This window comes from Microchirus variegatus (genome assembly GCF_963457635.1).
Source record: "Microchirus variegatus genome assembly, chromosome: 12".
NCBI lineage: Eukaryota > Metazoa > Chordata > Actinopteri > Pleuronectiformes > Soleidae > Microchirus > Microchirus variegatus.
This window is the reverse complement of record NC_139813.1, coordinates 18,692,065-18,719,497: the sequence shown is the minus strand read 5'-3', so window position 1 is coordinate 18,719,497 and position 27,433 is coordinate 18,692,065. Positions and strand designations below refer to the sequence as shown.

The 27,433-nt window shown below is 38.7% G+C and overlaps 2 protein-coding genes across 2 annotated transcripts; both read right to left on the bottom strand.

Annotated features, from left to right (window-relative positions):
* Positions 1-7,482: 7,482 nt before the first annotated feature.
* On the bottom strand, positions 7,483-18,482 carry esr1 (estrogen receptor 1; the record flags this gene model as incomplete). The annotated part of the gene is made up of 9 exons (XM_083899205.1): positions 7,483-7,810; positions 9,277-9,460; positions 9,920-10,053; positions 12,244-12,382; positions 14,464-14,617; positions 14,906-15,096; positions 15,619-15,735; positions 16,948-17,165; positions 18,058-18,482. The coding sequence occupies 9 exons, from the start codon at positions 18,480-18,482 to the stop codon at positions 7,483-7,485; spliced, it is 1,890 nt and encodes a 629-aa protein (XP_083755331.1).
* A 2,430-nt stretch (positions 18,483-20,912) lies between these two features.
* armt1 (acidic residue methyltransferase 1) lies at positions 20,913-23,663 on the bottom strand. Its single transcript, XM_083898786.1, has 5 exons — positions 23,598-23,663; positions 23,229-23,334; positions 22,902-23,143; positions 22,632-22,797; positions 20,913-22,472 (listed from the first exon to the last, which is right to left on the bottom strand). The coding sequence occupies exons 1-5, from the start codon at positions 23,654-23,656 to the stop codon at positions 21,702-21,704; spliced, it is 1,344 nt and encodes a 447-aa protein (XP_083754912.1). The 5' UTR covers positions 23,657-23,663; the 3' UTR covers positions 20,913-21,701.
* Between the last annotated feature and the right edge of the window lie 3,770 nt (positions 23,664-27,433).

The window sequence follows — 27,433 nt, the reverse complement described above, 5'->3', positions numbered from 1 at the left end:
TCGTATAGTATGACGCTTTGGTCACATTTTGGGCTAAATAAAATGTTTTCAAAAAATGTTTCCAATTTTGGACGACATAGTATAGTATGACGTTTTTTGTCCAATTTTGGACCAATTTTTTTTTTTCCAAAAAATGGTCAGATTTTGGACGAATCAGTGTAGTATGACTTTGAGGTCGATGACATAGTATAGTATGACGCTTTGGTCACATTTTGGGCAAAAAAAAATGTTTTCAAAAAAATTGTCCAATTTTCGACGACATAGTATAGTATGACGTTTTTGTCCAATTTTGGACCAATTTCTTTTTTTCAAAAAAAGTGGTCAGATTTTGGACGAAACAGTGTAGTATGACATTAAGGTCGATGACATAGTATAGTATGACGCTTTGGTCACATTTTGGGCTAAATAAAATGTTTTCAAAAAATGTGTCCAATTTTGGACGACATAGTATAGTATGACGTTTTTGTCCAATTTTGGACCAATTTCTTTTTTTCAAAAAAATGGTCAGATTTTGGACAAAACAGTGTAGTATGACATTGAGGTCGATGACATAGTATAGTATGACGCTTTGGACACATTTTGGGCTTAATAAAATGTTTTCAAAAAATTTATCCAATTTTGGACGACATAGTATAGTATGACGTTTTTGGCCAATTTTGGACCAATTTCTTTTTTCAAAAAAATGGTCAGATTTTGGACGAAACAGTGTGGTATGACATTGAGGTCGATAACATAGTATAGTATGACGCTTTGGTCACATTTTGGGCAAAAAAAAATGTTTTCAAAAAAATTGTCCAATTTTGGACGACATAGTATAGTATGACGTTTTTGTCCAATTTTGGTCCAAAAAAAAAAAAAAAAAAAAAGGTCAGATTTTGGACGAAACAGTGTAGTATGACATTGAGGTCAATGACATAGTATAGTATGACGCTTTGGTCACATTTTGGGCTAAATAAAATGTTTTCAAAAATGTATCCAATTTTGGACGACATAGTATAGTATGACGTTTTTGTCCAATTTTGGTCCAAAAAAAAAAAAAGGTCAGATTTTTGACGAAACAGTGTAGTATGACATTGAGGTCGATGACATAGTATAGTATGACGCTTTGGTCACATTTTGGGCTAAATAAAATGTTTTCAAAAGAATTGTCCAATTTTGGACGACATAGTATAGTATGTGACGTTTTTGTCCAATTTTGGACCAATTTCTTTTTTTCAAAAAAATGGTCAGATTTTGGATGAAACAGTGTAGTATGACATTGAGGTCGATGACATAGTATAGTATGACGCTTTGGACACATTTTGGGCTTAATAAAATGTTTTCAAAAAATTTATCCAATTTTGGACGACATAGTATAGTATGACGTTTTTGGCCAATTTTGGACCAATTTCTTTTTTTCAAAAAAATGGTCAGATTTTGGACGAAACAGTGTGGTATGACATTGAGGTCGATAACATAGTATAGTATGACGCTTTGGTCACATTTTGGGCGAAAAAAAATGTTTTCAAAAAAATTGTCCAATTTTGGACGACATAGTATAGTATGACGTTTTTGTCCAATTTTGGTCCAAAAAAAAAAAAAAAAAAAAAAGGTCAGATTTTTGACGAAACAGTGTAGTATGACATTGAGGTCAATGACATAGTATAGTATGACGCTTTGGTCACATTTTGGGCTAAATAAAATGTTTTCAAAAAATGTATCCAATTTTGGACGACATAGTATAGTATGACGTTTTTGTCCAATTTTGGTCCAAAAAAAAAAAAAAAAAAAAGGTCAGATTTTTGACGAAACAGTGTAGTATGACATTGAGGTCGATGACATAGTGTAGTATGACGCTTTGGTCACATTTTGGGCAAAAAAAAATGTTTTCAAAAGAATTGTCCAATTTTGGACGACATAGTATAGTATGACGTTTTTGTCCAATTTTGGACCAATTTCTTTTTTTCAAAAAAATGGTCAGATTTTGGATGAAACAGTGTAGTATGACATTGAGGTCGATGACATAGTATAGTATGACGCTTTGGACACATTTTGGACTTAATGAAATGTTTTCAAAAAATTTATCCAATTTTGGACGACATAGTATAGTATGACGTTTTTGTCCAATTTTGGACCAATTTCTTTTTTTCAAAAAAATGGTCAGATTTTGGACGAAACAGTGTGGTATGACATTGAGGTCGATGACATAGTATAGTATGACGCTTTGGTCACATTTTGGGCTAAAAAAATGTTTTCAAAATGTTTTTTTCCAATTTTGGACGACATAGTATAGTATGACGTTTTTGTCCAATTTTGGACCAAATTAAAAAAAAAAAAAAGGTCAGATTTTGGACGAAACAGTGTAGTATGACATTGAGGTCGATGACATAGTATAGTATGACGCTTTGGTCACATGTTGGGCTAAATAATATGTTTTCAAAAAATGTATCCAATTTTGGACGACATAGTATAGTATGATGTTTTTGTCCAATTTTGGACCAATTTCTTTTTTTCAAAAAAATGGTCAGATTTTGGACGAAACAGTGTAGTATGACATTGAGGTCGAAGACATCGTATAGTATGACGCTTTGGTCACATTTTTGGCTAAATAAAATGTTTTTAAAAAATGTATCCAATTTTGGACGACAGTATAGTATGACGTTTTTGTCCAATTTTGGACTAATTTCTTTTTTTCAAAAAAATGGTCAGATTTTGGACAAAACAGTGTAGTATGCCATTGAGGTCGATGACATAGTATAGTATGACGCTTTGGTCACATTTTGGGCTAAAGAAATGGTTTTCAAAAAAATTGTCCAAATTCTGGACGACATAGTATAGTATGACGTTTTTGTCCAGTTTTCGACCAATTTCCTTTTTTCAAAAAAATGGTCAGATTTTGGACGAATCAGTGTAGTATGACATTGAGGTCGATGACATAGTATAGTTTGACGCTTTGGTCACATTTTGGGCTAAAAAAATGTTTGCAAAAAATGTATCCAATTTTGGACGACATAGTATAGTATGACGTTTTTGTCCAATTTTGGACCAATTTCTTTTTTTCAAAAAAATGGTCAGATTTTGGACGAAACAGTGTAGTATGACATTGAGGTCGATGACATAGTATAGTTTGACGCTTTGGACACATTTTGGGCTTAATAAAATGTTTTCAAAAAATGTATCCAATTTTGGACAACATATGACGTTTTTGTCCAATTTTGGACCAATTTCTTTTTTTTTTTAAAAATGGTCAGATTTTGGACGAAACAGTGTAGTATGACATTGAGGTCGATGACATAGTATAGTATGACGCTTTGGTCACATTTTGGGCTAAAAAAATGTTTTCAAAAAAATTGTCCAATTTTGGACGACATAGTATAGTATGACGTTTTTGTCAAATTTTGGACCAATTTCTTTTTTTCAAAAAAATGGTCAGATTTTGGACGAAACAGTGTAGTATGACATTGAGGTCGATGACATAGTATAGTATGTCATCGACCTTAGCTTTGGTCACATTTTGGGCTAAAAAAAAAATTCAAAAAAATTGTTCAATTTTGGACGACATAGTACAGTATGACGTTTTTGTCCAATTTTGGACCAATTTCCTTTTTCTTCAAAAAAATGGTCAGATTTTGGACGAATCAGTGTAGTATGACATTGAGGTCGATGACATAGTATAGTATGACGCTTTGGTCACATTTTGGGCTAAAAAAAAAATTCAAAAAAATTGTTCAATTTTGGACGACATAGTACAGTATGACGTTTTTGTCCAATTTTGGACCAATTTCTTTTTTTCAAAAAAATGGTCAGATTTTGGACGAAACAGTGTAGTATGACATTGAGGTCGATGACATAGTATAGTATGACACTTTGGTCACATTTTGAGCTAATAAAATGTTTTCAAAAAATGTATCCAATTTTGGACGACATAGTATAGTATGACGTTTTTGTCCAATTTTGGACCAATTTCTTTTTTTCAAAAAAATGGTCAGATTTTGGACGAAACAGTGTAGTATGACATTGAGGTCGATGACATGGTATAGTATGACGCTTTGGTCACATTTTGGGCTAAATAAAATGTTTTCAAAAAATGTATCCAATTTTGGACGACATAGTATAGTATGACGTTTTTGTCCAATTTTGGACCAATTTCTTTTTTTCAAAAAAAGTGTTCCGATTTTGGACGAAACAGTGTAGTATGACATTGAGGTCGATGACATAGTATAGTATGACGCTTTGGTCACATTTTGGGCTAAATAAAATGTTTTCAAAAAATGTATCCAATTTTGGATGACATAGTATAGTATGACGTTTTTATCCAATTTTGGACCAATTTCTTTTTTTCAAAAAAATGGTCAGATTTTGGACGAAACAGTGTAGTATGACATTGAGGTCGATGACATAGTATAGTATGACGCTTATGTCACATTTTGGGCTAAAAAAATGTTTTCAAAAAATGTATCCAAATTTGGATGACATAGTATATTATGACGTTTTTGTCAAATTTTGGACGAATTTCTTTTTTTCAAAAAAATGGTCAGATTTTGGCCAAAACAGTGTAGTATGACATTGAGGTCGATGACATAATATAGTATGACGCTTTGGTCACATTTTGGGATAACAAAAATGTTTACAAAAAAATTGTCAAACTTTTGGACGACATAGTATAGTATGACGTTTTGGTCAAATTATGGACCAAAATCCTTTTTTCAAAAAAATTGTCAGATTTTGGACGAAATAGTGTAGTATGACATAGTATAGTATGACGCTTTGGTCACATTTTGGGATAACAAAAATGTATACAAAAAAATTGTCAAACTTTTGGACGACATAGTATAGTATGACGTTTTGGTCAAATTATGGACCAAAATCCTTTTTTCAAAAAAATTGTCAGATTTTGGACGAAATAGTGTAGTATGACATTGAGGTCGATGACATAGTATAGTATAATGCTTTGGACACATTTTGGGAAAAAAAAAATGTTTAAAAAAAAATTGTCAAATTTTTGGACGAGTATGACATTGAGGTCGATGACATATTATAGTATGACGCTTTGGTCACACTTTGGGCTAAATAAAATGTTTTCAAAATTTTTTTCCAATTTTGGACGTCATAGTATAGTATGACGTTTGTGTCCAATTTTGGACCAAAAAAATAAATAAAAAAATGTCAGATTTTGGACCAACAGTGTAGTATGACATTGAGGTCGATGACATAGTATAGTATGACGCTTTGGTCACATTTTGGGCAAAAAAAAATGTTTTCAAAAAAATTGTCCAATTTTGGACGACATAGTATAGTATGACGTTTTTGTCCAATTTTGGACCAATTTCCTTTTTTCAAAAAAATGGTCAGATTTTGGACAAATCAGTGTAGTATGACATTGAGGTCGATGACATAGTATAGTATGACGCTTTGGTCACATTTTGGGCTAAAAAAATGTTTTCAAAAATTTTTTATCCAATTTTGGACGACATAGTATAGTATGACGTTTTTGTCCAATTTTGGACCAATTTCTTTTTTTCAAAAAAATGGTCAGATTTTGGACGAAACAGTGTAGTATGACATTGAGGTCGATGACATAGTATAGTATGACGCTTTGGTCACATTTTGGGCTAAAAAAATGTTTTCAAAAATGTTTTATCCAATTTTGGACGACATAGTATAGTATGACGTTTTTGTCCAATTTTGGACCAAATTAAAAAAAAAAAAAAAGGTCAGATTTTGGACGAAACAGTGTAGTATGACATTGAGGTCGATGACATAGTATAGTATGACGCGTTGGTCACATTTTGGGATAAAAAAAATGTTTTTAAAAAAATTGTCAAATTTTTGGACGACAGTATAGTATGAAGTTTTGTCCAATTTTGGACCAATTTTTTATTTTTTTTTAAATGGTCACATTTTGGACGACATAGTATAGTATGACGTACTACATAGTATAGTATGACCTTTTCGTCAAGTTTTGGACCAAAAAAAGTTTTTTCAAAAAAATGGTCAGATTTTGGACGACATAGTATAGTATGACATACTACATAGTATAGTATGACCTTTTTGTCAAGTTTTAGACCAAAAAAAGGTTTTTCAAAAAATGGTCAGATTTTGGACGACATAGTATAGTATGAAGTACTACATAGTATAGTATGACCTTTTTGTCAAGTTTTGATGACATTGAAGTCGATGACATCGTATAGTAGGATGCTTTGGTCAAATATTGGGCTAAAAAAAAATGTTTTCAGAAAAATTGTCCAATTGTGGACGACATAGTATAGTATGACGTTTTTGTCCAATTTTGGACCAAAATTTTTTTTCATAAAAATGGTCAAACTTTCGACGACATTGTATAATTTGCCATTTTTATCAAAGTTTGGACCAAAAAAACAAACAATTTTGGACGACATTGTATTGTAATGTTTTTGTAAAAAAAAAAAAAAATGATCTTCATGTTTGAGCATGCACTTGAAAGTCCTCTGCTTTTGAGAAAGCCAATCAATCACTGGTAGTGTTTTTAATACATGGCTGTGACATTACATGAATAGTGTGCTTGTAATAACTGCGCTTATTATTCTGCAGTGTTGTCAACCAAAATCTGTAAAAATAAAGACAATTAAATATGAAAACGGTTATTTATATATGTACAGTTTGATAAAACGCCAACTCCATTGAGAATATTTTTTTGCAAATAATAAAACATGAAATACTCACTTCTGTGTTGAGGCTTTTATTTTTATGCACAGTGAACAAATGACAATCGCATCAGACTGAACAGCTGTCAAATCTAACGTTCTCATCATGTGTCTATGAAACAAAAGACAGGGTTGAGCTGGTCGGTTGTCATTTTTTACATGATCAAAATGTTGAACGTCAGGACAAAAATCAAAGCTTTGTACACAAACACCTGTGGAACGTCAGGACAGCCTCATAAATGACGTAACCCTGACGTCAGGCTACCCTCATTATTTAATCAGTGCTCCAGGTTCAAATCATACAATTTGTTTTGGTATTACAATTTCAACAAATAATTCACATTTTTTAATTTTTATTTCTCCCCAGAAATGTTTTTAAATGATCAAAATCAGTTCCACTTTCATTTTACCCACTATTTTGCCGTTTTAACTGCAGTCAAAGACTTTTTTTTGTTTGTGAAAGTAAAGATAATGCCAGTCCCTCAAACTCCAGGGGAAGTGCACTTTGGTTGAGGCAAAGAAAATTAGCTGCTCATCATTTGAAATCACTTTAACAGAAGAAAAAGCCATAATATGAATGAATGCTGGCTGTTTTACTTTTTAAAAAAGTCACAGATAAAGAAGAAACTGCATCAAAGCTCGTAGATTGTTGTGAATTGGAAACAGCGCAAAGGAGTTTTTCCTTCCTAAACAACTACGACGACGACAACTCAATTCATAAATAATTATCTGATAACACGAATTTCAAATACAAGTGTTAAATCCTTCCTCCTGAACTCCACACATCATCCTCATCAATGACGTAACCCTGCGTTCGACCTCATAGGATGTGGGTGCAGTCAGAGTGGGACCCTCCGTACTGCAGGACACCTGGACCTGACGCGGCTCTGCTCGGACTCTCGTGGCTGCTGCGAGGTCCTGAACTGGAGCCTGCTGAAGATGAGACACCGCCGCCGCCACCGCTGTTGTCGTTGTTGTCGTCGTTGTCGTTCATGATAGTGGAGGACTCTATGTCCAACTGGAGCCAGGCCTCGGCTGGTCTTGCTGGCCGGTGAAGGCAGTGAGCGTCCAGCATCTCCAGCAGCAGGTCGTACAGCGGCACCTTGTTCTTGCACTTCATGCTGTAGAGATGCTCCATGCCTTTGTTGCTGTGAGGAGCAGAAAGCGGACGTGAGGATTTTAACCCTAACCTGCTTCCTTCATCCTTGATCATCTGACTTTGAATAGAGAAATTGCCTCTAATGAAACCTTCTTAGGAAAAATTCCAAAATATTAAGATGTAGCCGTTAATTTATTTGTCTAGTTCCAACATAAGACAGAGTTTTCTTCAATTCATTCTCCACATTTTGTATTGATGGTATTGGACAGATACAAGTACAGGAAGTAAAAGAAAAAAAGTAAGGAAACGAATAAATGAGTCAGAAGAACTCATTCCTTTGCATGTTGAGTATTTTTTATTCAGTATTCAAACTGTAAATGTGTCTTAATAAGCACTTTACTACTTTTATTAGCGACACCAAATTCCTCAAAAAGACCAGAACCAACTAAATATTCTTACACCTTTATTTTTCTGCTTGTGTAGACAGAGCAATTGTGCCGTAACCAAAATACAAAAGGCTTCGCGACAAACTGCAAACATAATAGACAAAAAAATAAAAAATAAATAAAAACATTTTAACGTATGGAGCCCCCAAAATGACATGAGAGAAAAAAATTACAATAAAAAAAAATCTTGAAACATCGAGTTTCAAATTCAAGATCTCGAGTTTCAAAAAAAAAAAAAAAAGTAAAATTTTCTTCCCAGCAATTTTTGGAAACTTGAGATTTCAAAAAATTACCCAAAAGAATTTGGGAATTTTTTTTTCATCATTTTTTGGAAACTTGAGATTTCAAAAAATTACCCCAAAAAATTTTGGATTTTTTTTTTCATCATTTTTTGGAAACTTGAGATTTCAAAAAATTACCCAAAAAAATGTTGGATTTTTTTTTCAGCATTTTTTGGAAACTTGAGATTTCAAAAAATGACCCAAAAAAAATTTGGATTTTTATTTTTCAGCATTTTTTGGAAACTTTAGATGTTGAATTTGAAACTCGAGATTTCAAAAACTGAAAAAAAATTTATGAAATGTTTTTTTTACATATTTTTTTGGAAACTCGAGATCTCCACTTTGAAACTCCAGATTTAAAAAAATGAGAAAAAGAATTGATGATTTTTTTTTTTCATATTTTACTTTGAAACTCAAGATTTCAAGTTTTTTTTTTTTTTTTTCTCTTTTCACTTCAGGAGCTCCGTTTTAAAGCAATCGTGCATTGGGAAAAAAAGAGAAATGATCTATATCATTGAGAGGTTGTGACAAAAAGGAAAAGGAGTTTCATATTTAAAAATAGATTCAATCTTTTAAAACAATGGAGTCTGCTATTTTTAGCAAACATTACTTAACATGGAAGCATCAGATAGCTCAGTCGCTCGTATCTCCACCCTTTCATGCTACTCCCAAACAGATTTTGTACTTTTGTGTCGATTAACCGTTGGTTCTAAAACATACATTTACCCCTTTTTAAGCTAATTTTGAACACCTTAAATTGGTCCTTTTCATGCTATTTCTTTTTTTACCTCATGTGTCTGATGTGGGAGAGCAGGAGGAGAAGCTGGGCCTGTCGTCTCCACTGCTGCTGAACAGAGCATCCAGTTTGGCTGATGTGATGAATGAGAGCATCTGTGATGGTCTCCAGCATGTCCTGCACCGCGGACGCGTCGTGGAGTGGCTCCATCGTGCCGGTGCAGAAAGAGAAGGAACCTAAAAGAGGAGGAACAGAAGCTCACTGCGACGTCTCCAACACGGATATGCTCATCACGCTACTGATTCAGGTTTAAATCTACCATGAACCAGCAATGGCAAGGTTTATTTGATGAAACATCTGACTCACACATACGTGGAATAAGAGCAGTAGTTGCCCACACAGTGATCAAATGTTCATGCAGCTCAAGCAGCTGTGCCACTTGTGTCACTGGTATTTCACTTTTCCCTTAGAGAATATCTCAAAATCCAAGACAAAAACAGGGCCCTGACCAGTGTCATGTCGTCATGGAAACAGTTATCAGGCATATTGACAATGCAGGGCCTTGTTAAGAACACTGCTGCTGCTGCTGCTGCCACGGCCAGTGTTTCCAGGCACTCGTTTTCCTCCCAGTTTATCTCGCAACAGAGTAAATAGAAATGTGAACTCGGGTGACAGCGGCGGCGTTGTTGCCTCACCAGAGTTGAGCAGGACGATGGCTTTGAGGCAGACGAACTCCTCGGGCTTGAGTTTGAGCATGCGGAAGCGGGAGGTGGTGGCCAGCAGCATGTCAAAGATCTCAGCCATGCCCTCCACGCAGTTGCCTTCATTCCTGAAGGAAAGAATAAAAGAGAGAAAGACATGGGGAAATAGTTGGTACTTTGTGTTCACCAGGCTGAAGTGACTCATATACAAACTTTATTTTCAATTGCCCTGGTGAACTGACCCTCACTCAGACTGCTCTCTTTGGGAAAACACCTTCATATCTACAGTCACTACTCAATATTCAGACCCACAAAGCCTGTATCTCCTTTGGTCACTCTTCTTTTCAGTTTTACACTGCAATGGATGAATGGATATCATGTCTCTGTATTTATTGTATACATTATTAGGACTTGTATGATATGGTGTATGATCATATGATCATTGTTATAATATAGTTAGAAAGAAAAACATATAACTCCACTATTTACACCCAGAGAAAAGGAAAAGGAAGGACAAAAGCAGATGAATTATAAGAGAATTATAATTATCCATTTTTCAATATCCAACTGGATTGCTCTTCCCAAATCAGGGAGAAAGTATATACTGGATAGCCACCAGGGGGCGACTCCACTGGCAGCAAATATAACCCTATTTGAATGGAAGTCTATGGGAAAATAAGTCAACTAATAATTAATAATTTTCAAATAACGATTATTTGGATTATTATATAGAAATGAAGATGTTCTCGAACGCCTTGTTTTGTCCACAAACCAAAAATGATTCAGTTAGAATGATTTCTTTGTTATGTGGAGCAAAGAAACGAAGACAAGGTTCACCTTTAAGAAGCTAAAACAATCAGAAATCTTGTTTTAATCATGAAAAGAGCTTCAAACCGATAAGTTGTTTCAGCTCTAAACTCTTACAAATAAAAGTGCTAAGTAGAACCATATAAGGGTCTTCAGTTTGTCCTAATAGGAAAACCCTCTTTGGTTCCAGGTACTTGCACCAAGAACCCTTTTAAAACCCTTTATTCAGGAAAGGGGTTTTACAGGGTTCTCTGGATCAAAATGGTTCTCACTGGAACCATTAGTGTTACCAAGAACCTTTCGGGAAAGGGTTTTTCAGAAGCAAATGGTTCCAGGTAGAACCTCAGCCCTCGTAGAAGGACCCTTTCAGAACCCTTATTTCTAAGAGTGTATTCTCAATCATTTAGTTTCAGCTGTTTTTCAATAGAAGATGAAAGCAGATGATAAAGTACAGCACATATGAGTGGACATTATGTGTCCAATAATGGGAGCTTGTTTTCCAAAAAACTCAACAGTCAAATCACAAATCTAGAGGTTTTAGTTCAGACGACTTAGTTCAGAAATTCTATTGTCAGGTCTGATCTGTATTAAATCAGAATTTAACCACATGGTTGTTAATGTCATCCTCACATCTTCAGAGGAAAGAAGACCCACGACAAAGAAACTCTGCGAAAAAAAAAAAAAAAAAAAGCGGCCACATAAACGTCTAATGGCCTGAATCGCCGCGGCGCTCTATTTTGTCGGCACAGCTGAAAAGTGACGGAAAGATGGGTAATATCCAGCGGTTTGAGTGCAAGATAAACTTGGACTGCACACAGGCAGGGGAATTTGCCAACCCTGACCTGCAGCATTTTAGTTATCATGTCCAATTGGGGAGCACACTCATACGGAGACCGGGGTTTAGAGATAATGCTCGGTAATACACTTTTGAATCAAATGGGGGCCATCAAGCACATCAGACGCTAAGAGCTCTGTCTGTCTGTCTGTCTGTCTGCATTTCTCCCTCATCCACCTTTTTTCTCTGCTGTGTTTCTCTGAATGCTGAGGTGTGGTCAGTCAACGAGGCTGGAAATGTTCCTGCAAAAAGCAGAACAAAGCAGTGTCTCGTGTCCCCGTGCATCTGTAATTCTCTCTGCTTTCCCATCATCTCTCTCCCTTCTTTTCCATCATTCCTTGCATTGAGGCTTTGATTAAGTCTCTGTACGGGTTTGCCAGTTTAGCGCCGTAATAACGAGGGAGTATTTCAGGTCAGAGAGAGGCTGCTCTTCTCTCCACGGGGAGCAGGTAATTAGTCTTTCACTCTCTGATGGACGTGTTGAGATGACACAATGGTGGGCCAGGTGTGAAATGGAAAATCTACAATGCTGATGTATCACTTGTAACATCTTCGAGAGTCGGATGAAGACGGAGAAATAGGCAGGGGGAAAAGTAAGGAGAGAAGATGAGAGAGAGAAAAAAAAAGTAAAGAAAGGTGCATGTCACGAAGACATGAGGCGAGTTCTGCTAACTACCTGTCCAGGATGAGGTCCTGTGCGAAGATGAGCTTGCCTGGGCAGTGAATGGACCTCCAGATGAGTCCAATCATGAGCACCTCCAACCAGGAGCTCTCCAGCAGCTGCACCTGGTCGTGAAGGGACAGCTGCAGGAAACCTAGAGAAACACACCCGAAAAGCATTTTGTCAAAAGGACCCACGCTGGAAAGAGAGCGAAGGGGAACCACACGGACAGTTTTGAGCAGACGTTCACATCCACTCTTTGACAAACATGCTCTCAAAACAACTCCAACTAACAGATGTCCCTAAACTGCTAACCCTAACCCAGACTATAAAATGGTGTGAAACATAAACACTGCCAGAGTTTATAGTATTTTTCCGGTACCTTCATGAAAACAAAACATATTTAAGCCTCTGCTTTCAGCCAAAGAACTAACTGTTGCTTAAATGAATCCACCTGCAAAGTCTCTGCTCCCATACAAAGCCTTATCACTGGCACTCAGCTGTCTCACTTCATATATAATTACAGTCAATTCACCTTCATTGTCCCCCCCCCCACCCTCACCCCCATGTATGTGTTCAGGACCCTTCGCAATTATAACCGTATTTCCTTTGGCTTTTAGTGACACCTCAAAATCAGGATTTACTCACTTAAGACAGCCTGTGAGGATGTGTGTGTGTTAATGTCTTTGTGAGGTCCAAAAAATGTAAACACCTATCTTTGTGGGGACATTTTGTGTCTTTAAAGGGCTTTTTCAGGGTTAAGACTTGGTTAGGTGTAGAATCTATTTAGTTGTGATGGTTTAAGTTTAGGGTAAGTGTGTGTCCTTTAAATTGATTACCTTGTTGTGACCTTAAACTGACCTGCATTTAGAAAAAACTGGAGGCAGAACCTCTTTTCTTAAGTTTTAAAGGTGCCATATGTAAGAATGTGGTCAAAAACGGTTACTACATTCAAATTCAAAATACGGAGGTCTTTCAGGTTTTCTGACGTAACTGGTAACCCGTGGTTGCTCGGCAGCTGAGAATCAACTGACTGCAATGATTGGTAGATGGCGGTAGGTGGCGCCACATGCCAAAACATGATTTCAAAACATAAACATGATTTGCAGTCTGCAAAATATTTTGGCTGTACTGATGTTGTTGGTGAGTTCAGTTTGTTATATGAACATTATTCCTGAGTCTCTGTGACATATTAGGAGGATTTTATTGCCAGTTGATTTAGATTTATTACATAATGCACCTTTAAGGCTTTAATGTTAGGGTTAAGGAATTAACTGGTGATTGTAGGGTTAGATATAAGGCTTTGTTTAAGGCTGGAAGTCTTAAAGGCAGAGTCCTTAAAAGGATAGCTGTGCAATTGAAATGTTAAGTGTCTATTCCAGGAATTACACATGTGAGGGATTAAATCTGTTTACACAGTCACATTATGGGGACTTGTCTTCCTTACGAGGACAAAAACCAAGTCCCCTTAATGCAAATTATTCAATTTTAAGGTGAACGTCATGTTTTAAGGTTAGGGTTAAACAAGTCGTAGTTATGGTTAAGGTAAGTCAGCAGGAAATGAATGCATGTCACCGTAATGTGACTGTGTGTGTGTGTGTGTGTGTAAAGTGTGTGCAAAAGGGTGATGTGTCTTATACTGCATTTATGCTCTGTGGGGTTCCAGCAGATTGGCCAAACAATCCTCTCAAAGCTGATGACTGTAATTACCATCACCGTAATGGCTCTGCATTTGTGTGTGTGTATGTGTCCAGATGTGCCCCCACGATAAAGGTCACCTGTCACTCTGCCGTCACTGTTGCCTAAGCAGTCAAACAGAGCGGCGGTCGAAGGGGCCACCACCTTTGTTCTACATTGCGTCTGTACGCGGGGATGTTTGGAAAAGACGGCGTTTCCAGGCTTTTTGAAAAATGTCACTGTGCTCCGGCAAAACCTGCTCTGCACCTGCCCTCATCTTTCTACGTACAGGACAAGTATTTCTGAACATCTCTGCCAAGCAACAGTCGCAATCTCGCTTGAGGTAAAATGCGGAAAACATTCGTTTTTAGTCATGTTAATCATGTTCTTTTGAACATGACTAACATGAGTTCATCCGTTTCCTCTGTTTCCAAAAGCTTCCATTTTTATTTTCACGTACAGGGCAGAAGACAATAATTTTACATTTCTCATTTTTGGTCAGGATACTTACTCACATTGTGCCATTGCAAAAGTTCATACTGCTGGATAAAGAAATACCTGGAAGCTTCTTGGCCCAGGCGATCATGTGGACCAGCTCTCTGTCGGCCATGCTGGTGAGCAGCGTCATCATGGTGACCTCAGTGTAAGGGCGACTCAGCTTCTGACGGGAGCACAGGATTGGGGGCTCGGCACCCTGGAGCAGGAGGAGCACCTGGAAAAGTAACGGATAAACACTTGTCAGTTCATTAACTGTGAAATTTAAAACTTCTTTACGATGACTACAAATACAGATAATAAGACATTCATAGAGCATATCTATGGGGTTTTTTGTTGGGGTTAAATGTCTTCCCCAGGGATTTATCGGGATATTAACTCACAGAGCCCCATGGAATTGACCCCTCAACCTTCCAGCTGAACGATGACCCGCTCTAACACTGAGTCACTGCTGCCCCTTGGTCTATAGACGGCCACTCGTCCTCTTTCACATCCAAATTTTCACCTGGTCAGGCGGCATGCTTGTGACGGATGACTTTCCTCCTCTGCCGCCCGCTCTAGTGCTGCCGCCACGTTTCCTCCCGTCCTGGAGGGGCACTGTTTTGTTGTCCAGGTCCCTGGAGGCCTTATCTTGCTCAGTAGTCCCAGTGCGTCTTTTGTCACGCCTCAGAACGCGGCTGCGGTCCTTACGCATGCCTTGAGGTTAAAAACAAAATACAGATACACAGACATACAACTTGAACTCCCTTCTTTGCCATAAAATCAAGCCGTGTTGATTAAATGGAGGGATTTGTGAGAAGTATGTGAACAAAAATGTGGGTGTGTGTGTGTGTGTGCGCTAATCAGTGGCCGTTCTCCGAGGAAATCATTTCAAGGTCGTTGTTAAAGTTACTCTGGAGCTTATCTGCATCCACCAGAGCGCACGTTTGTGCCATTCCTCTCTGCCACAAATATGACAATCAGTGTGTGGATGTAGTTACAAATTGGGAAATAAAATCTTTTATTTGACAAGTTGGAAAACAAATCACGGAACTGCATATTAATAATAGCATAGTTACGCTATCCATCCAGAATTAAGGAGCAAAATCTGACATCGACGGAGGTGAAACTTTCTAATCATGATAAAGTTTTTGTCCGTGTCGTCCAGCCCTAACCAACAAAAACAAAAAAAAATATTTTTTATTTTATCTCTTACATGATGCTGGCGTTTCTACTCACCTCCTTTCATCATGCCCACTTCGTAACACTTCCTAAGTCGGCAAGCCTGGCAGCTCTTCCTCCGATTCCTGTCAATAGTACACTGATTGGTTGCTGGGCACATGTAGTCATTGTGACCTGAAATGGGAGAAAAATCTATTACTTCAAGCTGCACACTCCAGCGTTCAGTTTCAGGTTTAGGTTATTTAGTAGCCGGGGGAACACTCCATTCCCATTTTCAATTAATCTGAGATGGAGGCATCTTGGCTTTGTCATCGCCATGGAGACGACTGATTTCTTTATGACCGGTCTTTCAATACATTCAAAGCAGCACATCAGCAACATGACTGAGCGGGCAGAGCTTTGATCTGCACACAGAGGCGGTGGCGGTGGTGTGTATGTGGGTTGTACACAACAAGTAAAAGGTAAACGATTAATAGCGCACAACTGAAAAAAACTAAAACAATTTATATCTTTTGTCAAAACAGCTTTTTCCCTGATTTTATCTGACTTTAACTTCTTAATTTATTACCCTGAAAACAATACAGGTTTAATGGACCCAATTCCTTTTACCCGTTTCTTTTAAAACCCAATATTTTATTTACTCTGCTGATTTTTATGTCTTTCAACCCAAAGGTTGTGGGTTCGATTCCTGGCTCCGCTAGTCTACAAGCCGATGTGTCCTTGGGCAAGACACTTAACTCCATATTGCTCCTGACGAGTGGTCATCAAGACTGGAATATATACTGGCTATATAAATACAAAAGCATTTACCATCTATTGCTATAAAGCAAGTACTGAGGATGCATATTATCAGAACGATATTGGCAGATATTGGCTTCAAAATGTATTATTGGATATAAATAGGCAGCTAATTATTTTGCTCATCTGCCGTGACATGATTATACAAAATATTATACTAATGTCACTATAGAAGAGACTAAATAACCTCTGCAGTTGGGTGCAGGGAAAAACTTATATATATATTGCTATTGGTTATCGGCCCAAGAGCTATAGGCATATCGGATCTCTGCAAAAAGTCTAATATGTAGCATTGCTACTTTGCACATTTTGTATAAATTAAGTTTATCATTGTTATGAGTGTACTTAGGCCTCTTAAGAAAGATTTGTGAAATGGAGCTTAATAAATAAAATAGATTTTTATGTTTAAGTGTAGTAAAATTATTTTTTAGGGTTAGGGGTTCCTAGGGTATCCTTTAAAGATAGAGGAGAAAATAATGAATTTGATGTGAGAATTCGCACCTCAATTATCCAGTTAATTTTTTACATAAAATTTAAACCCTTAAACAATGACAAAATAAGTTGAACAAACAGCAAACTCTTAACTACCCTGGATGCTCCTCTTGAAGAAGGCCTTGCAGCCCTCGCAGGACCACACCCCGTAGTGGTACCCAGAGGCATAGTCACTGCACACGGCACAGAAGCGTGTCTCTTTGGCCATCTCGAATCCCTCGAGTGCGGCTCCAGCACCCGACTCCCCCACACTGTACGCCTCGTCACTGATGCCACAGTGATCCTCTCTGGATGCCGACGACTGCTGACTGGACCTGTAACCAAGGACAGATTTCAGCCTCAACCATTTCACATTACACAAACATGACGACGACAACAATAAAGATAATAATAACTATAGTTATCAGTAACCACCGGCTCAAAAAGGCTCTTATTTATTATAAAAAATATATTAGAATCGACTATTTAAGTGAATTTTGACATTTACCACACTTGTGACAGTGGGTAAGACAAGAGCAGAGTGCTATTTTCCACCTGAGCCAGGAAACAATCTGTACTTTTGTTGTTCTTACGTATTGTTCCTTTTTCAAGGTCCTTGACAAAGTCCTTAATCTCTGGAATTAGCAACCAGGGCAAAGCTTGATCCTTTCTATAGAGATAATGGCAATGCATAAAGCAAGAGATTACATAAACAATGCACTCGTTTAATTTTGTTTTTGACTGCATTTCGTTTGTGCCACTGGGTTAAAGATATTAAATCTAGTTGGGGGAGCAATATTATGTCCCAAAGCTACTCGACAGGAAACACGAGGGTGTAAACACATTTGGGAAATATATACACCAATTAATATAAACAAGCTGGGCTAAAAAAAAACCACTATTTATCCACTTAACAGATCGCAATTAAAAATGACACAAAACATAGCAGAACAGACTCATTGTATTGGATTTAAAAAAAAAAAAAAAAAACTGTGAAGAGTGTCTTTCAATTTGGATTTGCCAATAACAGTTATATAATCATGACATTACAGCACAAACAAAACTGAATAAACAATCAAACAGTGGAGATTACACCACTTGTGATTTACTTTGCGTCTGTGAAATAGAATCATTTATAAACAATAGCCACAATATATTAACTTAGTGATTCAGTGTAAAAGGAGAACTTATTCTTTCTCTGGTGAGAGAAACACTGTGTTCTCTTACCTGTAGACGGGTGTTGCGGTGGTTTCCAGATAGTGGTGGCTGGGCGGGTGCATGAAGGGGCTGAGTCGGGGGCTGGAGGGCACATACGCATGAGGACTGACAGGCCCACTGCCCAGGGACTGACGACTGCCATCGTCCAGGGGAGCAGAGTAGAAGCCAGTGTTGGTGTGGCTGTAGACTGGCGTCTGAGCAGGGGCAGGGGCGGCGTAGTCGTACGTCCCTTCCAAGAAGTCAACACTGGCTACCCCTCCGGACCCCCGGCTCTCTTCAGGGTACATGTCAGTGTGGGAGGCACGCGGCGGCGGTGGAGGTGAGAGACGCGGCGAGGCGAGTGTCTCCAGCTCTGAGAAGGCTGGGCCGGTTCTGGGTCGGTGTACAGGTCCACGCGGCTGCCTGTTCTGTGCTGGGCTCTGCCTGAGCAACATCACAGCACAACAGCACTGATAAGCAACATGATTTAGACTTGCTCTCTCATTTGCTGGGAGGGGGAGTGGTGATGAGTGCTGCTCTCCTCCTCTGTCTCCCTTTTCTTTTTTTTCTTGTTCTTTTTTTTTCTTTTTTCAATAAACCCTGTCTGCTAACTTGAAGGGTCCACAATTCTTGCCCTATCTGTCTTGAGCGTCCACCAACCAAGCCAGATAAAGACAGATTAGGGGGGGAAAGGCGTCCAAAAAGACTCCTCCCAACCTCCTTCACAGAGCCTTTCCTTCTTTTCCTGTACTGTTACTAATGTGTAGGAGAGAGCCGAGGCTGAGGGGGAGAAAGGAAGATGGACACAGAAAGTGATCCCTTATTAAAAAATAACTTCCCTTGTCCGTCTTTGCCTTGCATCTAAAGCTTTTACTTCAGCTGCAGTTGATATGTTAATCCAGCCACTGAAACAGCAACATCATTTTTTTCCCTCTGAATATTTATTGTTAATTTAGCCGATAGTCTGCACACTAACAGCATGACGTACGGCCGGTCTATTTGCAGCCAGTTTCTCGAATACACCTGAGACTCAGTCGTAAATCGAATTACTGTGGAAATGAGAAACATGACAACGTTTTAGACAACAACGGCAAAAAAGAAAGGCAAAATCCTCCCATGATATATATGTATTCTCACCTTTTACGTGTACATGTGGCTCCTCATACGCGGTGTGAAAGACTGGGACTGCTACTCCTCTCTCTCTCTCTCTCTCCGCTTGCCTCTCATCACTTTGACTCGGAGACATCTAACTGGGCTCATTGGACACAACGGGAACAGTGGAAAGGTTAAAAATAAGGATAAACAAATTAAAGAAGCAGCCAAATCAATAACTATGGTGTGTTTAGGTGCCAGGTCACCATAACACGGCAAACAGAGCAGGAGGTCAAATCACATTCTGTCAGTCAATAATTACCAAATGAAGGGATTGCAGCTCGTCTTAACTTGGCATGAGCATAATTGTACATTTTGTAGAAAAGTACAGAAACAATAAATAAGGATAAAATAAGCGTATTACAACATGATGACGGTAGTCGGTGGTGAAATAAATGAAGCAAAAGGAGCAGAGAGTTTTTACTTTTATAGAATAAAAGGAGGTTTGTGATTTTCAAGGATTCTTTTAGTCCTTGTTGTCATTTATGGACCAGACATCAAGATAAAAAAAACAACAACCTTGTGCCGTGAAACACTTAAACTAATCAAATACAAATAAAATTGGGAGTGTTAACAAGAAATGTGAAGAAAATGAATTGTAAACATAAATAATTAAAGCATAAAGCTGTAAATTTGACTATAAATAATAGAAATCCCCAAAAAATGTGACACTTACTCATATGATATTGTTAGCTAAGAAACACTGAATCAGGAAAAGGAATTTTAATACAACCATAAAGAACTACTGATGACCAACAGAGTAAAAAAACAACTCACCATTTGGCACAGAGGCTTCTTTTTCCTGTCGCTGTACAACATCTTACTTGAGTAAACAAGCCAATTTTCAGGACATGTCAGGTCAAGTGGAAAACAAGTAACTCTGATGATATATATATACATATATAATTATAATTATTTTGTATTTCCCATGGGAAAAGTCAAATGAAGGAGTCGTTACATTAAGAAACTGGACGATTTTGGCTAATGTAGCTATAGCCTATACTTAAAGGTGCCAAATGTAAGAATGTGGCCAAAAACGGTTACTACATTTCAAATTCAAAATACAGAGGTCTTTTAGGTTTCGTTTTCTGACGTAACTGGCAACCTGTGGTTGCTCGGCAGATGAGACTCTACTGACTGCAATGATTGGTAGACGGCGGTAGGTGGCGCCACATTCCAAAACATGATATCAAAACATAAACATGATTTGCAGTCTGCAATATGTTTTTTTACTGCAAATATTTTGTCTGTACTGTTGTTGTTGGTGAGTTCAGTTTGTTATATGAATATTATTCCTGATTCTCTGTGACATATTAGGAGGATTGTATGGCCAGTTGCTTTAGATTTATTACATAATGCACCTTTAAATGGCTGAAGACAATGCTTCTTGTGGTAAGTGACTTCATTTTCATAGGGACGCCAACTAACAGCAGATTAAATGCAGTTTTACCAGCAGATATGGGATCGTAAGACACAGGTTGCAGCATTTGCAGCTATTTTTTGAGGTCCCACTTGACCTTTACTATACGAAAAAGTCAACAACTGGAAACAACCGTCATTAAATTTATTTTTAAAAAATTACACCAATAAAACGGGGATGGAATGACATTCAAGTCCTATTTGAGGCTCTGCACCACAAGATACCAACAGAAAATTATGTTATAAAACAGCCATTACTGCACTTTCATTTCTAATTTCTCGTGCTTTTCAAATACAACAGCTGGGAACGATGACCAGTCATTGCAGTTCTTTATTAAATCAAACTCATTGATGAACATGATAGGATTTCTCCCAGCAGCAGCAGCAGCAGCGCTGAGGAGAAACCATTTGACATTATAGCTCTGAAGTACTGACATTGAGGATGAAGACTTACAGTAGATGATGCAAAAGTGTTCAAAGATATCGTGTTTCAAACACTGCTGTGATCTGACTCTATGGCTCTGTTCAGACCTGGTATCAACACCTGATATTTAAAAAAGCATCCTGGATGCATCTCCTCTGGCGTCTCTAATGCGTCCTCTTGAGGACAGAAAAGCGTTAATTCGTGCTCAGGAATGTGGACACATGCGTCTTCAAGCCATCTTCAAATGTAGTTTCTGTGATCTGGTCTGAGGATGCATTAAGGATGCCCTTAGTACCTTCAGATCTGTACATTAACAAGTGTCTGCAAGTGGTTATATCACTCGGGACAATATTTATAACCAGGTCTGAACAGGGTCCAAATAGCAGCAATTAAATTACTATATATTACATCATGTAATGTCACTCATCAATGTCTTGCATGCACAAACTTTGCCACGGCTGTTCTACAACAGGGAGTTGTAGCATTTTATGTATAATTTAATAATACATCTGTATTTAAAATGACTTACTGTGCATTGCATTTCAAACATGAACAAGTGCTAACTGATGATGGCAAACAAAAACATTTAACAAACTCCTATTACTTCCCCGTTCTTATGGCTTAAAAGTATCTCCTGCTAATGACACTTCTTACTTCCAGTGTGATCCTGTTGTCATTCCTACTCTTCTGACTTTGGGCTGTGGAACTGAATGACAGCATACTTGCCATTTGTCATCCAGTCTGGATCTTGGGAGGTGAGCTTCTCCCCTTGGCCAGGCTGCAGACCCACCTGAATATTAGCCTTGAGAGTCCTTAGGCTACAAAGTGGTGCAGGCTCAAAACCTTGCAGTGCAGTATCAAAGCTCACTGTGCAGTCCCAGTACCGGTCTCCAGTCAGCTTCCTGTAGTTCAGATCACCTTTAAACAACACCAAGTCTGCCCCCTGCAGGCGCGTATACAAATCAGGAGCATCAGCAGCCATGTCACAGAACTCATGGGGCTGTGTCCAGAAAGGATGGTCATGATAGGACCACACTCCCTCTTTCAAGTAGCTCTTCCACTGGAAACCGCTCTTAGACATCCACTTGTGATTGGCTGCCATGGTCTGCTGAATGGTCCAATGAAAATCCTTCACCGTCACATCAGAGACAAACCACGGGAAGGATTTGCCGTGAAAATGGATCTCCCGAGCAAGGCCGGAGGAAACCAGGAAATCTGCTAACACCAAGTCAGTGACTAACTCAAAGCCAGCATTGTCCAGTACAATGTCCACTCTGACACCTGATAGTCCCGGCTTCTGGGCTGAGATAAGAGTCGACCACACCATGTTAGAGTCATCCACCAAGATGAAGGGTTGTAGGCTGCTCAGGGAATCTAATGGACTGGTCTTCTGTGAGTTTTCTTGACCAGCAGAGATAGACAGGTCACATTTGTTCCCCCACAAAGAAACCTAGAAGAGAAAATGAATAAATGTGAATGATAAATAAACTTACACATCTATCCAACTGATTTTTCAGTGAGGAAATAAACTTCTACCCAACTGTTTAGCATTAATACAATAATAAATATATTCTGTGGATAAATAGATGAATAAACCTGAGATACTGACCTGCAGCAGTGTGTTGAAATTGTCAAGCAGCTGACTCCTAGAGAGCTGTTCCACGCTCTTGTTGATTTCCTCCAAGTGAGTGCACAAGGCCATTACAGCTTGCTGCGACTCAAAAAAGCTCTGCGTCTTTCCCTCCTTAAAGACATCGAAGTCACGGATGGGAGGACTGCAATCATAAACACATATAGCAACATATTGCATGATCAAAAAGACATGTACCCAAAAAGGAGGACATAAAGCAATAGCAATAAAGTTGAAAACATATCTTACTGGAGCCAGACAGCCTCCTGTATCCTTCGGTACATGTAACACTCCACGTAAAGCCATGCCGACTTGAACCAGCTGACAGGCTCCTGATCCCCCTGCAGCTCCTGGTGTCTCTGCATGTACTGGTTCCAAGTCTCTGTGTCCTGCAGGTCGTCAGTCAGTGCAAGCAGTGGCTTATCAGTCTGCACCTCATTCCTCAGCTTGGAAAGGAGAGATATTGTTTGCTTCTCTGCCTGGATTCCCTCCTGTGTGGGGGAAGCATTATCAAGTGTTTAACTGACGCCAGTGTATTTGAACTGAACAAGTGTGCAACTCAAAAATAAGACGTACCTCTCCATGTTGTTCAAAGAACGTGTGTTTGGTGCGATGAATCGAGTCTATGACTTTCGTCAAGATGATGGGTAATCTGTCTCTTATGGTCAAATACGCGAAAGACCTGTAGAGACACGACGTGAGGATTAACGTTACACAGACATGTTATGATGCTGCAGCAAATGAATGCATTGCGAGGCTTTAAAAATACCCCAGCTACAAATTATGCAACCTGAGCCTGTTAGCAAAAGCTAATGCTACATGTTGTGATTCTGCTGGAAGGCGACAGCCACAACGCTGTTATGTTAAGACTTTTTAATACAACCGTGCGTTTAAACATATTATTTATCGTGTTGACAACGTTGTTTAAATTGACTGTCAACTTACCCAACCTCTTTAGCAGAGAGTGGAGGAGGCACTCCGTCCACAGTTAGATCGGCCGCCATAGCTTCAACAGCGAGAGACGATTCAAACTCAACTTTATCGATAACAAATTCCAGGACAATGACAAATGTTGTTCATCCACTACTTCGGGTGAAAACGTTTATTAAACGTTTATGGGCATGACGCAAAAAAGCACATTATACCAGACTCGACCTCCTCACTTTCTTGTTACAAATTATATTACGTTTTTCCCCCGTTTCGCTGCATATTTTGGTTTCTTCCTCGTGGTTTAATTGTGGATACAATACTACCATCTAGCGGTCAAAGTGTAAACTGCAGCATTGCCACACGGTTGCTCCCAATCCCAGCAGTTACATACAGTCCCTTAATATTACACTTTAAAATACGCATTTAAACGTTTTTAATGTGTGCATTTTCGTGTTACTGTATTTCTTTATAAAGTGGACTTTCAGAGGTGAACTGATGCACATGCAACTACGTTGTTGTTGTTGTTGCAGCACCCCCAGCATCCCTCGTTGTCCAGGGCAATGGTCGTCATGGAGACATTATTGATAGGTCAATCCTTGGACACCCCCACCTCCAGATTGCAAGGCTTTTTGGCGGGAAAAGGATAGACACATCTATCTTCTCGATGCATTAATGTATTTATTTTAACATAGAACACATTTAAAAAACAAAAAAAACAATTAACAAATAAGTCATAATAAATGTAACACTGAATATAGATATTCATTAATGAGTGCTGTTATAAAATGTTTTAGGCCACATTCACATTGTTCAATTTAGATTTGATACATAATCACACTACAAATATATATCTGACTTTCAGGTGAACATTGTTTGGATTTGCTGCAATGCCAATGTAAACTTCTAATGTCACATGGCCACGTACCAGATTATGTCCAATCTATTCGGATTTTGCAAACACACAGCACTAAAGCACAGATCTGAGTCACATGTGAGTCACTTCAGTGTAGCGTTGTAGGGTGTAGGCTTACATACACTCACCGGATACTTTACATGGGGAGAAAATGCAAAACTCCACATAAGAGAGCCCTGGGATGCAAACTACAATGCTAGCCACTGCACCACCGTGTATCCCTGAGTTTACAGAGGATTTTCTAAAAAAAAAACAGAGAAATATCCAGTGAGTGGTGGTTCTCTGGGAGAAAATGCCTTGTTGATGACAAAGGTCAGAGGAGAATGTCAAGACCGGCTCATGGCGATGATAATAACCACTCTTAACAAGCGAGGAATGCACAACACACAACATACTGGAGCTTTAATCTGGGCTTTAATATCCCACACTGTCACTTTATTAGATACAGATAATTGTTAAAGTAGCTGGTGAATGTTTCATGTTTACATAATGTCTTAATTCGATTATTCCTTAATAAGAATATGACTATTCCAGTTGGGTAAATGCTGATTACACGGCTATTTATTTACACATAACCGGGTTAATATGGGATTATTACTGTCCTCAGTGTCAGTAACAAACCTCATGGACACATGGAGGCAAAGTTTACGGTGTAAAGAAAACCCCGGGACAAACTCCACTCTTGTGACCAATCGGTTGGTTCCAGCCACGGCAGGACAGATATGCATATCACTTCGTTCTGGCGGTGTTATTTTCCCTCCCCTCAGATCAGCCGCCGTCTCCATGGCAACGCGGCTTTTGTCAGGATGTGGGGTCCTTGGGAGTGGGAGTCCAGCTGCGTCCACCTCCGGTGTTCATCCACCGCCGCCGGCCTCCCATCCCCCCGCCGGGGCCCCATCCTGCATGGCCGGATCTGTTTTTCTCCAACCGAGAGAGGAATGAGTCACCACTCCGGTTTCAAAACAGGCCGTGAACACTGTGGCGGTTAACGATCAGAGGCCCTGTTTAAACAGGTGTTCACGGCCTCACCACGCATTCTTCTTTTAAAGGGACTCTGCGTGTTTTGTTTTGCTTGTTTTTTTGTGTGTGCGAGTAAACTCACGCTAAAATTGTGCACTCACTGACGTCACGACCGAACCGATCAGGTTTTACGTTTTAAGCAATTTCACGTGGACTTTGCAGTTGATTTTGAATATGATGCATTATTGCAGGGTGTTTGTGGCAGGGCAGTCATGTGAAAGTCTCCACTGTGTCTCCTTTGATTCCAATAAGCTGTTCGGATAAAAGGAAATAAAATACTGAGATTGAGAGCATCATTAAACAAATAAAAGTGTTGGTTTAATGAGGAGGAACAACACACCAGTGTGGTTAACAGTTGATCTGCTTCTCTAAATAAACCCCCGCTGTGGGCTCTTTAAAAATGCAAACATGTCTTTTTGGTTTGCTTGTAACATCTGCTATTGCTCTACCACAGTGTTGTGTTAGTAAATTAGAACTACACTCTTAGAAATAAATGTGCTAAGTAGTAGGAATGTGAATCTTTGGGTGGCTCACGATTCGATTCCGATTCTTAGCGTCACGATTCGATTCACAATCGATTCTCGATTCAAAAATGTATACAATGCATAGTGTGTTAAGGCAAATTGTGGCATCAAAACAATACAGTTTGTATAAGATAAAGTGATCACACAAAGGCAAACTTAAGACAAAAGTTAACATTTATTCATTCAAAACAAATAAAAACTTACTTACTGTACAAAAACATAACTTTCATAAATAAAAGCTTAGACTAGCTGCCTTTTTCCTCCCAGAAGTTACAAACATAAACTGTACACAAATAACACAAACTTGTGTTTTGTGTGGTTTTTCAAAATAGAAACTTAAAAAAAAAAAAAAAGTTTTATTTTTTTCCAAAAATCTATTTTTGAAGTTTATGAATCAATTCAGAATTGTGGATGATTAGAATCACGATTCCTATGTGAATCGATTTCTTCCCCAACCCATCCCTACTAAGTAGAACCATATAAGGTTCTTCGGCTTGTCTTCATAGGAGAACCTCAGCCTGTGAAATTTTAGTGAAGCATTTTGTTCTCCTACATGTCTGGATTATTATTAAGCAACTGATTTCAGGACAGGATCAGTGATCTGTTGTTTGTTGACAGCACAGAGACGTGTCCCTGTCCCCGTGTCCTGTTTGGTAAACATTTCTGTCCCCTCCCCTCGTCTTCCCATCTTCTTCTTTTTGCAGACTTTCTGCCTGGTTGTTGCCAGAGAGGCTATAACTTGCTTCGTCTCGTCCTCCTGTGGACTCCCCCTGTCCACTCCCCTGTCCTTAGGCTGAAATGCAACTCTGCAGTGGAGGAAAGAAAAAAAAGGTGTTTACGCTAGGACAACATCCAACCACTCACTGATGACAAAATATTGACGCGACTCCAAAGTGCATTTGTGAAATTGCCAGTGAAACGAGGTTGAAATCAATTTCCAAGACTCCTTCCTGTTCCTGCTAATTCCTTACGTCCAAAGATGACTTTCCCTTTAGACATTTCTTGTTTGTCAGTTCCCAGCTTCTTTTTCATTTTTTACTTCGCTGCAATCACAAAGTAACAGCTGTAACTTGGCTCATTGAGGCTGAACAAAAAGCACGGCTAATTGCTTCTTAAACACAGAAGCAATGGGCCTCACAAAATTGTGTTTGTGGTTGGTGTGACGCGGTTGTTAAAGGTTATTCAATGAGCTTCATGATACTGTTTATAGCTGGTGATTTGTGCAGGTCTGGCACCCAGACAGGGGAACACAGCCGTATTGATTACAGTAGCTCATTTTGAGTAAAAGTCTTGTGTTCCTATTGGCAACGATTTGCTCTCCACATCTGTTTTTGGAAATGAGTCTCGACTTTATAAATCCACACTGTCATATAGGAAACAGATGACATGCATAA

What these genes read in the sequence shown, in the direction of transcription:
- armt1 (XM_083898786.1), bottom strand. Translation starts at nt 23,656, where the DNA reads ATGGCGGCCGATCTAACTGTGGACGGAGTGCCTCCTCCACTCTCTGCT. An exon ending in CTCTCTGCTAAAGAGGTTGG is followed by an intron (nt 23,335 to 23,597) that starts GTAAGTTGACAG and finishes GTGTCTCTACAG; the next exon opens with GTCTTTCGCGTATTTGACCA. An exon ending in ATTTCAACACACTGCTGCAG is followed by an intron (nt 22,473 to 22,631) that starts GTCAGTATCTCA and finishes TTTCTCTTCTAG; the next exon opens with GTTTCTTTGTGGGGGAACAA.